This window comes from Acromyrmex echinatior, chromosome 12 (genome assembly GCF_024713525.1).
Source record: "Acromyrmex echinatior isolate Ae372 chromosome 12, ASM2471352v2, whole genome shotgun sequence".
NCBI classification, from domain to species: Eukaryota; Metazoa; Arthropoda; class Insecta; order Hymenoptera; family Formicidae; genus Acromyrmex; species Acromyrmex echinatior.
The window spans coordinates 8,806,259-8,821,216 of record NC_141863.1 but is presented as its reverse complement, the minus strand read 5'-3'; the positions used below and the strand labels follow the sequence as shown (position 1 = coordinate 8,821,216).

The 14,958-nt window shown below is 29.2% G+C and overlaps 1 protein-coding gene across 26 annotated transcripts in view; it reads left to right on the top strand.

The window, feature by feature from the left end:
* Liprin-alpha (PTPRF interacting protein alpha) overlaps positions 1-14,958 on the top strand; it is a 263,962-nt gene that overhangs the window by 2,620 nt on the left and 246,384 nt on the right. For 25 of the 26 annotated variants that reach the window (XM_087412073.1, XM_087412090.1, XM_087412088.1 and 22 more), the window contains exon 2: positions 243-597. In XM_087412073.1, coding sequence (XP_087268199.1) covers positions 349-597 — 249 coding nt within the window. In that variant the 5' untranslated portion in view covers positions 243-348. Of the gene's footprint in view, positions 1-242; positions 598-14,958 lie in introns of those variants that run through there. The other variant, XM_087412091.1, reaches the window with a different exon arrangement.

The following is a 14,958-nucleotide window of genomic DNA, read 5'->3' as shown; positions in this document are numbered from 1 at the left end:
ACGCCGATATTTTCCTTTTTCTTTTACTTTATGCGTTTATACGTAGTACGCGCACGCGTACATGTGAGAGTATGGGTGTGTAGTTGTGAGTGTAGGTTACGTGTGATATGAGCGCGCGCGTGCACGTATATACTAAGTATATACTACGTGTATACATCATTTTACATGCGCTTGTGTCACGCGCTCGAATGTTGCGCGTGGTCGTTAGAGGCGCATGTAATTCGCCGGTAATTATCCCACAGATCCATTGCTTCCGGGGTGCGAATAACAAAATAATACAATAATTCCGACGAGCACAGAGAACTATCGCGACGAGAGGACGATAGCAATATATCTACAACGTGCAAAATGTGGAATATGATGTGTGATGTGATGCCGACGATTGCGGAGGACAGTATGAGCCAGCGGAGTTCGCAATTTTCCGGCGAGGACGGGAACATCGAGCAACTGATGGTGCAAATGCTAGACGAGCGTGACAAAATGATGGAATCGATGCGCGAGCACCAAGAACGGCTGCAGGAAATGGAGGCGCGATTGACAGAGGTCGAGAAGGAACGGGATGCCTTGAATCGCCAGCTTAACGCAAATATTCCCCAGGTAAGTCAATAAGTCTGTTCGCATTGTTTCGACGCTCGAATCATCAATTCATCTCATTTCAAGAGCAAAAATTTTTCAAGGTTTGGAACAGCGCGACCATATCTAATTCTGTATTTATTTATGGTTGATTGCGTGCAATGACTTAACATGTTTATAAAAACAATAGCGACCTTATGCCTGTATCAGACTACGGATTGACAATGTAAATAATTGCTTTAAAAAAAGAGTAAAAAAGGTATCAGATGTAGAAAAATGAAGATGTTTTAATATAAGTATATTTTCTTACACTCCACTGCGAATTTTGTTGATAATGAATTTTTTATTGATAATGTTAAAACAAAGATTTTAAGATGTTAAGTTTATAGTTTAATTATTTAGAACAAGACTGATTTTGTCTATGGAAAGAGCAATGAAATTTTGGACGAATAATTTTGTAATGATACATGATGACACGATATTGAATTTATATTTCTTTTTTAGACAAAATTTTTTCGTAGAGGCGCTTTTTAATTATGTTATGTGATCTTTTTAATTATGTTTAATTATGATCATGGATCTTCGCAATCGCTAAAACGTTTACGTAACAAACGTACCGCGGAAGCTGATTTAATGCGAACTATACTCGCACACATATTATCTTTGTAGTTGCTCCACTTTCCGCGAGATAAGCATGTTGCTAACGTCATAATTAACTCCTTATTTAGTATACTTTACTTTACCGCTGAAGTATAAGGGTGTTCAGCATTCATATCCGTACGATTTTTGGGATGCTTCTGGAACAAAAAAGTCGTAAATTAGATATTTACTTGTTTCATGCAAATTATAACTTAAATTAAAAAATAAATATTTACTTATTTCATACAAGCTATAAGTTAAATTTAAAATAGAGCTGGGATTTAGTTGCACATTGCGGCCGATTTTCAGCTCCTTACTTTACCGGCATTTAGACTACGGCATTTAGATCCCAGCTCTGATTTAAAAAATTGAAACAGCTTTTTAAATAAAAATACATGAAGTGTAAAAGCTCAATTGTACAATCAGATGGGTAAAAATAAAGAGTATGAGCCGATATAGGTTTTTCGTGTGTAAAATTAATAGTTATTAATAGAACTTTAGACGTTTTGACCACATTTTTTTGGACAAAACTTGTAGTAAACTGATGCATTAATAAATCAATATAATCAATAATCTATAATATTATTATAACAAGTCTCTCGATAAAATTATAAAGATGTGTATTCAAAATTTAAATTCTTCAAAGTATTTGTTAAATTCATCATAGTATTTGTTTGAATAATGTGTACGTGAGTCAATCGATAAAATGATGCTATTACTGTAATAATAAAAATTCTCATGAACAATGATCTTAATATTATAAATCTTATATTATAAATTTAATATTTATGTTATAAATCTTAATATTATAATTAAATGAAAACTTACATAGCGACTGTACATACTTTAGTAGATGAATAAAGTGTAACATTATGAAAATCCGTTAACCATCAGTAATCATGTGAGATATTTGAGAGAATAATAATATTAGGTGTTGGAATTAATTCGTAGCGTTTTACAAGTGATGGGAAGTACTTTCATTAATGTATTTTTTAATGCTCATGTGAAATAAATAACATTCTTTCATTAAAAAACGCTACGAATTAATTCCAACACCTAATACATGTACATACATGTATATATAGAAATAATAAATTAACAGAAAAACATAGAATGGGAGAATTAAAACTTTGTAAAAAGGTCATGATATAAATATTTTTAAATAAATAAATTAAAATTATCTTGAATCTTTTTAAATAGCACCGTGCAATTTTTTTTCATAACACTATAAAGATCTTTAATAGCGTTTCTCATTGGAAGAAGTATAGTGCAACACTTGTGCACACTGACAGCAATAAAGTATATTATTACATTGTTAAAACCAGTATATACTTTTAGTGTTTAATGTTACATTGACAAAACTGGTGCAAAAAAGTTGCACTGAATTCAATTTTTTTTCCACTGTCTTGAAAAATGGAGATAAGTGCAAGTTGAAATTAATTGAAATTGAGATTGTGTTTATACTTTAAGGTATAATATTACGTTAAGATATAATATTGTTCTAATTATCTTTAATACAATAATAATATTATTTCTAGTTCTAATATGTGTAATAATATCTATGCAACAATTTAAATATTTGATGTTTAAAATTTTTGAAATTCAAGAAAAATTAATAAAAAAGTTTTTTGTTAGAAATAAATAATAAAATCAGAATATTATTATAAAATAAGTAATTCAGTGATTGAATTTTACTGAACCTGTTACTAATGCAGTTTTCATCGAAACTTAGCACGGTGCTGGTGCTGCACTAGTTTTCTCAATGAAAAACGCTATAAGACGAATTCAACGAATTCAATCATATATAAGGAATGTTGCTTTATCATATGTTTTATTAATTTTATTGATGCATGTAAACATAAATATTTATTAATAAAGAAAAATTGTAAATTTCTTTAACGATAAATAAATGTTCAAATGTTTGAACATTTATTTATTCTCCTTCTGTAATACAAAGTTCTGTTCTTTTCAATAAATTAATAAATATGCCACTACTATTATGTTTCCATTAGGAAATTTTCCATTTATCTGCAAATACTGTTCAATGTTTTTAAAAGATTTCTCTAATAAATGATTTCTAACTTTTTATAAGTTAGCGGAATAAAGTGAGCAGAATCAATCCTAACATTTTTCTTTATGTAAAATTTTTTTGTCTTGTTGCTAAAAAGTTGAAAATAGAAATTTGTTATTCTATCAGATTTTCTTAAAAATGATATTCTAAAAGAAAATTAAGTTAGCGGGACAACATAAAATAATAATTATAGAGACCGGAGCTCGTTGATATAAGAGGCAAGTTGGCATTGCATTCCGTTTATGTATTTATAACGAAAGAAATAATGGAATATTTACCATAAAATATTTCTTTTAGAACGTAGGTACTTTTTGCTAAGTTTTATTTAAATCAAACAAGTATTAAAATAGAAAAAAAATCTGATTCAAGAGAAGCAACTTTTTAAACATTTTATATTTTCATATTAATGCCCAGCTTGAGAAAGCAAATTTAAATATTATTAAGTTAAAAGTATTATTAGCGTATTATATTAGTTAAAAGAGAAGTGTCCGTTAGTAAACGTACGTTATTTTGAATACTAATGGTAATTTGTTATAATAAAACGAAAAAAATTGGATGTGTGTGGGGATAGGATACGTTGGTTCATACATTAAAAAAGGATAGATTAACTTGCTGTATGTGTGAATATTCAATTACAATTTCACTATGGCAAAACACGCTTTATATATTTAATATTTCATTAAAATAAGAAGTAGAACTAAAATTTATATTTGTTTTTCTGAAATAACATTTTACTATTTTGATCATGCAAAATAACTTTCAAAGATATAATTTTTACTAAGAAGAACATACTACATCTACATAGAAAAAAAGTTTCTTTAGATTTAGTAGTCCTATTTATTTGACTGAAATTTGTTTCATTGAAACAATATATGCTTGTACGTAACATTATTTGTTTTCCAATACAAATTTTGTTGTTTTGATAATATTTTGTTGTTTTATTTGAGAAACCTCTATTGTTTGTTTAAGGGGAGAATTCCGTTTTTTTGGGGAATTCTTTTTTATCAAAATATAAAGTCAATACGTTTAAATTTTGGAATTATTTTACTATATTTAAATGTAATTATAGTTTTTTTTTTATTATTATAAATTTGAGCTAGTATTACGCCTGTTATCTCTCCTCAAATATGGTGCCGCGCGAAGTATCTCCGTCACTGGTGTGCAAGATATCTTCCGTCTCGGTTATCTAAAATATAAAAATCTGATAGCGTTTAATTTTATATACATAGTTATCGTTGAATGAACAGGCAAAAAAAATAAATAATTGAGAAAATGATGGTTGGTCAAATAAAAATCATCGATTTCGCTCTAAAAATTGGTTGAATTTTTTGCAATAAAAATAAAATATATAACGGATTATTTTTCTTTTTCATCACACGATGTTTCCTCAACATGCAGTTCATGAATGTGGAAGATGATCGGTCTATTAGGTTCGCAGATATCATGCACACTAGTCGCGAAAAAGTTGTTTCGAGAAAAACGCGTTTAAAGTTTTATACTTGTGCGCTAAGTTATATGCTTGTGTGCCGAATTGATCATAGCTTCGCTAATTTTACGAATTTCGATTTGAAATTTGCTATACATATTTTTAACATTTCATTCTATAACATATATATATATATATATATATATTTTCCATAAAAAAATCGATTTTTTTCCCCCAAAAAACGGAATTCCCCCTTAATAGAAAAAACATTATTATTTGAAGTAATATCTTTCAACCAAACAATATATTATAATTATTTGGTTACAATGAATACAAACAATGAAAAAAATTATTTATTTGAAAATATATTGATAAAGGTTGTTCTATATAAATTAATTGCTTTCTTAGAACAAGCATTACATTTTTTGACCGAAATTAACAACGGCTTATACATCTAATAACAAGATTAAACGAGCGTTACATGCTATATTTGTGTTTGTGCCATACAGTTAGTCGCGCGAATGCGGAAGATAGAAATTATCTGTCCAAATAAATAATGTATTTAAGACAAAGATACATTGTTTCAAATTTAAACAATCGTACTTATTATTATTCTCAACAGCACAAAACTTCCAGCAATATTGCTGTAACATTACTGCAACGCGTAATATTGCTACAATATTGACTCATAGTCCTTTTATTTATATATTACTTTAATTTTATTGGATCTTTTATTTAGGAAAATCAGATAGTAAAAGATTTTTTTTAGATTTAATAAATTTTATTGTATCTAAATAAATTTATTATTTGGAATGATCTAACCAATGTTTGAATCCCAACAACTCAAAAGTTGCAGTAATATTACTACAATATTAGCAATAACCGATGAAATTAATATCTAAAAAGTTCTAGTACTTTAAAGTTTCAACTTTTGAATTTTTCAAGTCCACGTAGGTAAAAATTCTTTTTCGGAAATCCGTCATTTTATTAAGAGTTCTGGTAGCTCCCTGAAGAGTTCTAATGATTATTCTTAATAATCGATGTGCTAATAACCAATATCTAAAAAGTTTTAGAGCTTTGAAGTGTCAGATTTTCTACTTCAAGGCAAAAAAATTTTTTTGGAAATCCGGTATTTTCTTGAAAGTTTTGGTTGCCCCTCAAAGAGTTCTATCGATTGTTTTATATGGACCATAGTGCTATAATGAACGATAATAAAATTATAGCCCTTCAAAGTTTCGGAATCGTAAACTTGGCTTTCCCGAAACTTCAAATTTCACCGATGGATTTAATTAATGGAATTTTTTCTAAAATTGATACAGAACTCTAGAACTCTTCGGGAGGCAACCAGAATTCTGCTTATTTTTTCAAAATTTTGAAAATGAGTGGTCTTCATAAAGATAGATTTTTGCCGAAAGTGAAATTTTGTTTTTAGTAAGAGTTTATTAGTGCTATAAAATTATGTATTGCCCTCCCCCCCTCTTATAATTAAAACAGATATTCAATGTCAAAAAAAACATTTTTGCGAGAGAGGCTTCTTGGTGAAACGATCGCTGTATTTTCTCACAATTATAAAATCGTGAGTAAATAATGTCGAAATTATTATATATTTAAATAATGTCGAAATTATTATATGTAAAATATTTTCATTGCAAAACAACTTAATTAAAAAAATGACTAAATAAACGAGCATATAATGATGTTTGATAGTAATTGTTTAATATTAAGATAATATACCAAATAATATATAGAGAGAGACGTTTCGACTCACACTCTTCTTCAATATAAATTAAATCAGTTTATTCTATTTAAGGCTCCTAAGTAGTCACTACAGCCATATTGAATCGTGACGTCAGAAACGAGAAATGACACGTTAATTTTTATTACATGCCATTTATACAATAAATAAATAAAGACAATTCGGATAAAATAAAAAGATTGATGAGATTGCTTCAAACATTTGTAAAAATGAACGAAAACTGTGCTTATCCCTCCTGATCATAAAAAGTGATAAAGGCACGTGTAAGTGAAAATAAGCTACGCATGCGCATTGAATAAAAGCATTTCATGTCACTTTTTACGATTATTTACTGACTGTCAGGGAGGAGCATAGTTTTCGTCCATTTTTAAATATTTTAAAGCAATCTCATTATGTTGATTTATCCAAATTGTCTTTATTTATAAATAGCATGTAATAAAAATTAATGTCATGTCTCGCTTCTGACGTCACGATTCAAGATGACTGTGTGACTACTCAAGAATTTTAACATAAAATACTGTTGTCTATCAAAATAAATTTCATGTAACTATTCCACTATAATTAAATCTGATGGTAATGGCAAACCATGTTCGTCTTAATAGATGTTCAAATTTTAAAATATCCAAAACGGCAATTCGTTTAATGACGAGAATCACATTCAGTCCCATAATGTAAGTTTAATGTCAATTTAAATTAATATTAATATTAATGGTATGAACCAATTTTAACAAGATTTTCAAATTGTCCTTATCTGATAATAACGTTCTGTATTGAGTCCCAAGAATGAACTTCAAGTTAATATTATTATAATTTAAATTGACATTAAACTTACATTATGGGACCGAATGTAATTTTTGCCGTTAAACGAGGATTGCTATTTCGGGTATTTAAAAATTTGGACATCTATTAAGATGGATATGGTTTATCATTATCATCGGATTTAATTATAATGAAATAGTTGAGCTGGAAGTTATTTTATTAGACAATAGTATTTTATGTTAAGTAGAATAAGTTAATTTAATTTATATTGAAGAAGATTCTAAACGTCTAGATTATTTGGTATGTTACTTTAATATTAAATAATTAGTATCCAACATCATTGTATGCTCGTTTATTTAATTATTCGTCGTTTTTGTAATTAAATTATTTTGCTGTGCAAATTTCGAGTGATATTTGTATTCTTTGTTATTTTCATTGCATTTTTAAAGAAGAAAATATTTGACATATCTCTATTCTAATATCATTATTCCGAGCATGTAAAAATGCTCAGAATAATGATATTAAACTCGTGCAAATAATTATACTTTTTGAAATGAATCAAACATATTTTTTTCATATTAACATATTTTTTTAAAGTTCACATTTTCCTCTTTTCAAAAGAGGAAAATGTTTTTATATCTTTTTTTATAAAGATATGATTTGTTGAAAAAAAAAACTGCAAATTCTTTTCACAAATTGTTCTTTAATATTTTTTGGCATAACTTTTTCAATTATTATCAAAATCTTTTTATGTTTTGATATTTCGATTCTACATATTCTGGCATTTCATTAGAAACAAATTTTCCATTGAGATTTGTGATAATTACAGAGCTAGTAAAAAACATCGTGGATGATTTGGACTCAGATATGTAAATCAGACTCTAAAACGAGATGTAGTTAAGGGTTAAAAATTCTAAGAACACGAAAGGATGTATTAGTATTAGCAAAAAAAACTGGCTTTAATCTGATATAATACCTAATAATTTTATAATTTCATTACAGATACAGTAATCATTGTTAACGTGTGTGAAGTTGGCACCTCATTTTTTGGCACCCCAAGTTTTGATAAGAGTTCCATTGGCACCCGCAATAGTTCTATAGTACCTGATAGGTTTTATAAATAGTTCCGTTGATTTAGCTAAAAAAAATAACACTTGAAAATTTGTGGTGCTAACTTCCCGTGGCACAGCAAGATTCGAAAAAATCAATTGAAAACTAATGAAATTTTGAAGACTACTGAAATTTTATAGTTCTCGAAGAGTTCTACAGTTCCTGATAGATTTTAACAATAGTTCCGGTCTCTAAGTTATTTTAAATAATAATTAAACATGTGCGCTGGCACCGCACCACAAGAGTAAAGTACCCTTTAACAGACTTAAAGGGCAGAACTCTGAGCGAAATCTATAAAAATCGTCGGAACTATTGTAAAACTATAGGAAAATGCCAACAAGTCTGCTGGAACTGGCTGTTAAAGAACTTTACTCTTGTGGTGCGGTGCCAGCGCGCGGGTTTAATTATTATTTAAAATAACTTAGAGACCGGAACTATTGTTAAAACCTATCGAACTGTAGAACTCTTCGAGAACTATAAAATTTCATAGTTTTCAATTGATTTTTTCGAATCTTGCGGTGCCACGGGAAGTTAGCACCACAAATTTTCAAGTGTTATTTTTTTTAGTTAAATCAACGGAACTATTTATAAAACCTATCAGGAACTATAGAACTATTGCGGGTGCCAATGGAACTCTTATCAAAACTTGCGGTGCCAAAAGATGAGGTACCAACTTCACATACGTTCATTGTTATGTATTTTATTCTCTCTCTCTCTCTCTCTCTCTCTCATTCTTAAAATGAGTACACTCGAATTCATTAAAAATCCGGCTGGACGTTCCCGGACGTCCAAAGTACATATCTGGGAAAAAGAGTACAGACACCCTATATACATTAAACGATCATTTAAGAAAAAATGACTTATTTTACAATAAATTCGTATCTTGCGAACCTTGAGAACAAAAAATTCAAACATCTCTGTACTTTTAAGCGATAAATTTTTTACTGGTACTTTATTCCTATATCACCACATGCTAAGAAGTTGTTTTGATATGGCGCTGAAGACAGCAGACGGACTTAGCAGACAGTGCGCGCAACGCTTGACCAGTAGTGCTTATCGATCGTTCTCGTTCAGAATCTTGTTCAGAATGCGCAAAAAATTGTTCTAAGCAGCAGATTATATCAAAACAAACATTGTGCTATTTGAGAATGATCCTACAAAACAATATTTCAGGTTCAATAAAAAGAATACAGTAAAAAACAGTATACATAACGTTCTAAGGCTTAAAGATGGTATAATATTGTAATATGATATTTTCTGTTAATAATTTTTCTTTCTCAAGAAAGACCTTCTCTTTAAACTTTTTATACATGTTCTAGAAGATATTAGAAGGGCACCTATACAGTTTGAAAAAGGGCCCTTTTTAGAAATCAAGTTATTAATAAATAAATTTCAGAGACAGACGGAAACTTTCTCTTTTCGAAGTTAATTTTTTAATAACTTTTCTTGCAAGAGAGATCTTGTTTTTAAATTGTACAGGTGCCCTATCAATATAGAATAGAACGTGCATAAACGTGTATAAAAAGTTAAAAAAAAGCCTCTTTTAGAAAAAAAAGTCATTAAGATTTTCAGGAAATATCATATTTCCATACAGTGTTGTGCAAGGTACTCTATTTTCAATACCTATGTACAAGTACAGATATCCTAAATGTACCTTAAAAGTATCTAGGTACTTTCATTTTTAACATAAAATTTCAGAATAAATTGTATTTTGACGACAAAATGGTGTTTTTTTGACGTCAAAATGACGATAACTTGCGTAGTAGGTATGATCTATGTATTTCATGTACTGTGTGTAATATTCACTTATTATACATATATTTTATATGCACATACATAAATATTCTATGCAAGTAAGTTTGACATATAAAATAAAATGAAGTAACACTTATTAATTAGTGTTTTTTTCGAAATGATCTACAATATTTATTGACATTTATGATGACCTAAAAAATAAAGGTCGACATGTTTATGATTTTTCTTTTATGTTATTATCATTCTAATAAATTTACTTACACACTTAGATCCTGTGCCGGCTCTTTATAAACATTTTTCATTATTAATTTTACATAATTAATTATTCATTGTGTTTTACAAAAATTAAACATTCAAAATTTTCGCCGGACAAATTTTGTCGCGGTGCTGCAATTTGTTGCTCTGTACTAAATATACGTTCAACAGATGCGGAGCTCGGTAAAAGCATATTATATTTCATAAATATCATTTTTATAAATGAATATTTATCCAAACTATTTAAATCTTTGGACTTATCAAATAAATATTAAGCATTGTACTTGACTTCTGTCAAGCTAGCAGGACCAAATGAGCAGAATCGAAAAAGACCTTTTGAATTATTTAGTGTTTATTTTGTGTTATAAAAAACAATTTTGTACCATATGCCGTTTAGAAAAAACATGTGACGCTGACAGCTTAACATCAAGCTAGCAGGATCACAAAAAAAAGAAAAAAGAAAAATAAAATTAGATTCGAATAGTACTGATTTTGTGCTAATTTGTGCTACCAAAAAAAGTTAATATATTGATACATTTCTCGAGAACTAACCTCTAACTGAATTGCACACTATTAGGTTCAAAAGCAAAATACTCTTCGCCACGAATAGAATCAATCGTTATTTTCATAATAGCGTTATAATTTGTGCCACCAAAATATGAAGTGTCAGATTTTCCCTCCGTCGTTCCTTCAGAAACTCATGGCGAATAGTATTTTACCGTTGACTTAAGGGAGCGGGAATAGTTTCCGAAAGAACAGCGGGGGCACAAAATCTGAAATTTCATATTTTGGCAGCATAATTCTGATGAAGACTTTTCTACATTACTTGTCTTTACAAAGAAAAGAGTCTGCTTCCTCTAATAATTTTCACATTTTCACATAATTGTTTTGAATTTGAACAATCGAACATTGCAAGTAATTTAATTTGAATTTTGGGATAGAAACAGTTGCTGGTATATAATATCGACTGTTTGTATTTGTCAAGTCAATTATACTCTTAAATTTTTTGTTCAGAGCCATCGATAAAGTGTCGCGTAAAATTTTATAAAAACGTAAATGTTCTAAGTTTTCAAATTGTTGTTTCATTTGAAGGAGAACAAGCATGATCAAAACAAGAATTCTTATCACCTTGGAAGTCAAGCAATAGGTTCCATAAAAAGTTCCTTTATATATAAAGGTTCCTTTATATATTCTTCCATAAAAAAGATTTGACAATTTGTAAATTTGGGTTTTTCTAAATTTTCACAAACTTCTAAACTTTTTATATGTTTAATATGATTTTAATGCTATCATAAAAACTGTTCCATCTCGTTTTACAAGATATTTTTAACAATATTTATAAATCTCATAAATCTCTATATTGGCTGCTTTTGTCGAGCGTCTGACTAAATTTCAAATATCGGCTGTCTTTCGAAAAGTGTATTTTACAATAAGATTGATCATTCTAAGTTTTCAATGAATCATGAAATGCGAGTAAATTTAATGTATGAGCAATATACCGAAATTGCCTAGGAAGATTAACTTCAGATTCATCATCCAGGTTACTTTCAAAATCAATTGTTAAGATGTTTACTTCAGAAGACGTTTAATTCAGGGCTCGGTACGATTTGTACTTCTCGGCCAATTTTCGACTCGGCTCTGCCTTTCGCTATTCTTCTTATCTCATTATCCTGCGCACAGTCCAAATGCCGTTTGATGTTTAGTAGTTCGTAGACATGAGGTTCATTCGCTTTCGGCGCTCACGCTGTAAACTTCATTCTATCTTTTTTTTGTTCATTCTATCTTAATTATGTAATTTGCCATTATACATAAAAAATAAATTTTCCATTTTTTCTAAAATTTTGTTGCAATTAATAGCTTGAGATTCAAATTTGATTCACTATCTACTCCACTCAACTTTGCAATTGGTTGGTACAATTAGATAATGTTGAGGATGATCGTTTCTCACCATATTTCCACTGGAACTGCATAATGGGAAGTTAGATTTTACGATACGCAGTTCGACACTATATTTAGTGTGATAAGCGGTAATTTTTAAGAGCTATCTTGCTGAAGATGGCTCAAAGCGTGAGCCGAACATACAAATTTAATTCATTTGTTAATACTAATTAATTATTGCGCAACATAAAATCTGACTCCAGTTTAATGTTTTATTTATTTTTATTATTATATTAATCCTTCAATTATTTCTATAAAATATGAGTTCTCAATCAAAAGATTTAGGTTGCCTTTTTTTCACGATAAATTGTTGAATTAGTTTATTCACCTGAAAATCAATAATGCATATAAATCATTAATTGATATATTAATGATCCATAAAATTCATACACCATTTTTTGGAAAAAAATATGTTAAATTTAACCTAAATCGCATGGTGGTCTACTCAAGTTTTTGTGTTAATTTAATATATGATGAATGTGTTATATCAGCTAAATGGTTGTACAAATTATGAATTAGAATTTTAAATTTTAATACACGGACAATATATATATATATTTTTTTTATCTATATAAATTATAAACGGGGATATAAATATTAGAATCTAAGCTTTTGCTTTTATTTTATTTTTGTCTGCATTTTTTAAATATTTACAGTCCATAGAGATATTTGTTTTCCAAGTTTCTTATTGCTATTAGGAGAATCAGAAGAACTACTTTTGCTCAAGGCTTTATTTTTTATTTGCTTTATTGATTTTGGAATAGATGGATGTAGTCGCTGTAAATAAATAATAATTGTTAAAAATAGTTTAAATAAATAATAGCATTGATGACTAAAGAATAGTCAAGATCCAGACAGCACACAATATTTATAAAATATTTACAAAATATTCGTAAGATTTATTTTTAATATTTTATAAATATTTTTGTAGTTTTAGATTGCATAAATACTTATTATAAATATTATGAAACATTTATTATATTGTAATAAATATTATGAAAATATTTAATAAGACATAATTCAAATAAAAAATATCTACTAATTATAAATAAGAATATTCAAGCATATAACGGTCGAAGCTAGATATTTATTAATGTTTTTTTAAATAATTGAATGTGAATTGTACATATATATATTATATATGTACATGCATATATACTATATTTGTAGCTATTCAAACTGCGCGAATTGATTTTTCGGACTTACAAATGCAATTAAACTACTGAAATAATATCATAAATTAAATTAAATTGACAAGCAAATTTTTATGTTCTATTCGGTATTATATTAGAAGGATGTTAATGTGCTGGAAACTTTAAATAAAATTGCGAAAAATATTATTTTGGCCGGGATTTGAACCCGGATCTTTCTTGTATTCCGTACGAACATCCTAAGCCATTAGATCACCGAGGTAATATTCTTAGTAATATTCTTTGCAATAATCGGTATATGTAGGAGCAATAACACTTCTTTCAGGAAGTGTATATAAACGATAATAAATGACTTTATTAAGACCGTAATGTAATAAATACTAATTGTAAGTAAGAATATTCAAGCCTATTACGGTTGAAACTAGATCTTTAATGTTTTTTTAAATAATTCAATGTGAATTATACACACACACACACGCGCGCGCGCGCGCGCGCGTGTGTATATATATATATGTATATATACTGTATATATACTTATATACAAGCAAATTTTAAACATCAAAATTTGCTTGTCCATTAATGATATTATTCTAATAGTTTAATTATATTTGTAAGTCCGAAAAACTAATTCGGCGCGCAGTTTGAATAGCTACGCAAATATGATACAAGAGGGCAAGTCAATAAGTTCTTAGAACATCTGTCAGAGGGCACTCGCAGTGTCATTTCACATTACTTTTTGACAAGTAGCATCTTTTAACTGATTACTGTCAAATTTTGAGCGGAATTCATCACATGATTTCATTTCTGTAGATGATTAAAGCGAACAATCTTTGTATTTTTTGCAAAAAACGAGTTTCATGCAGTGATCAAACATCTACATATGAAAGGTTTAACGTCAAAAGAAAATCAAAGTCGAGTTGGATAATGTTCATAGCACATCTGCACCAGCGTTTGCGACTGTATACAATTGAGTGAATGAATTTAAACGTCGTACATCCACATGTGATGCACCTCGTTCGGAACGTCTAATTGAGGCTGCTACGCAGAAATCATTGATAAAGTCCACGATATTGTTTTGACTGATCGAGTGAAAGTGCGCGAACTTGTTGAGGCCACAGGCATATCACATGGCACAGTGATTTCAATTTTGCACGAAAAATTGGGTATAAAAAAGCTATCAGCAAGATGGGTGCTGCGTTTGCTCACTGTGGATCATAAGCACGACCGTGTGACGATTTCAAAACAATGTTTGAAGATGTTTCAACGTAATCCAGATGAATTTCTGCGTCGATTCATTACTGTGGACGAAACATGGATCTTATTACTTCACACCCGAGACGAAGGAAGTCAAAATGGACTTCACCGAGTGAACCAGCTCCGAAAAAGGCGAAGATCGTGAAGGCCGGAAAGGTGATGGCAGTTTTTTGGGATGCACGGTATAATTCATATCGATTACCTTCCGTCGAAGCAAACGATCAATGACGATTACTACGCAGCCTTATTGGACTGTTTCAACAACATTTTA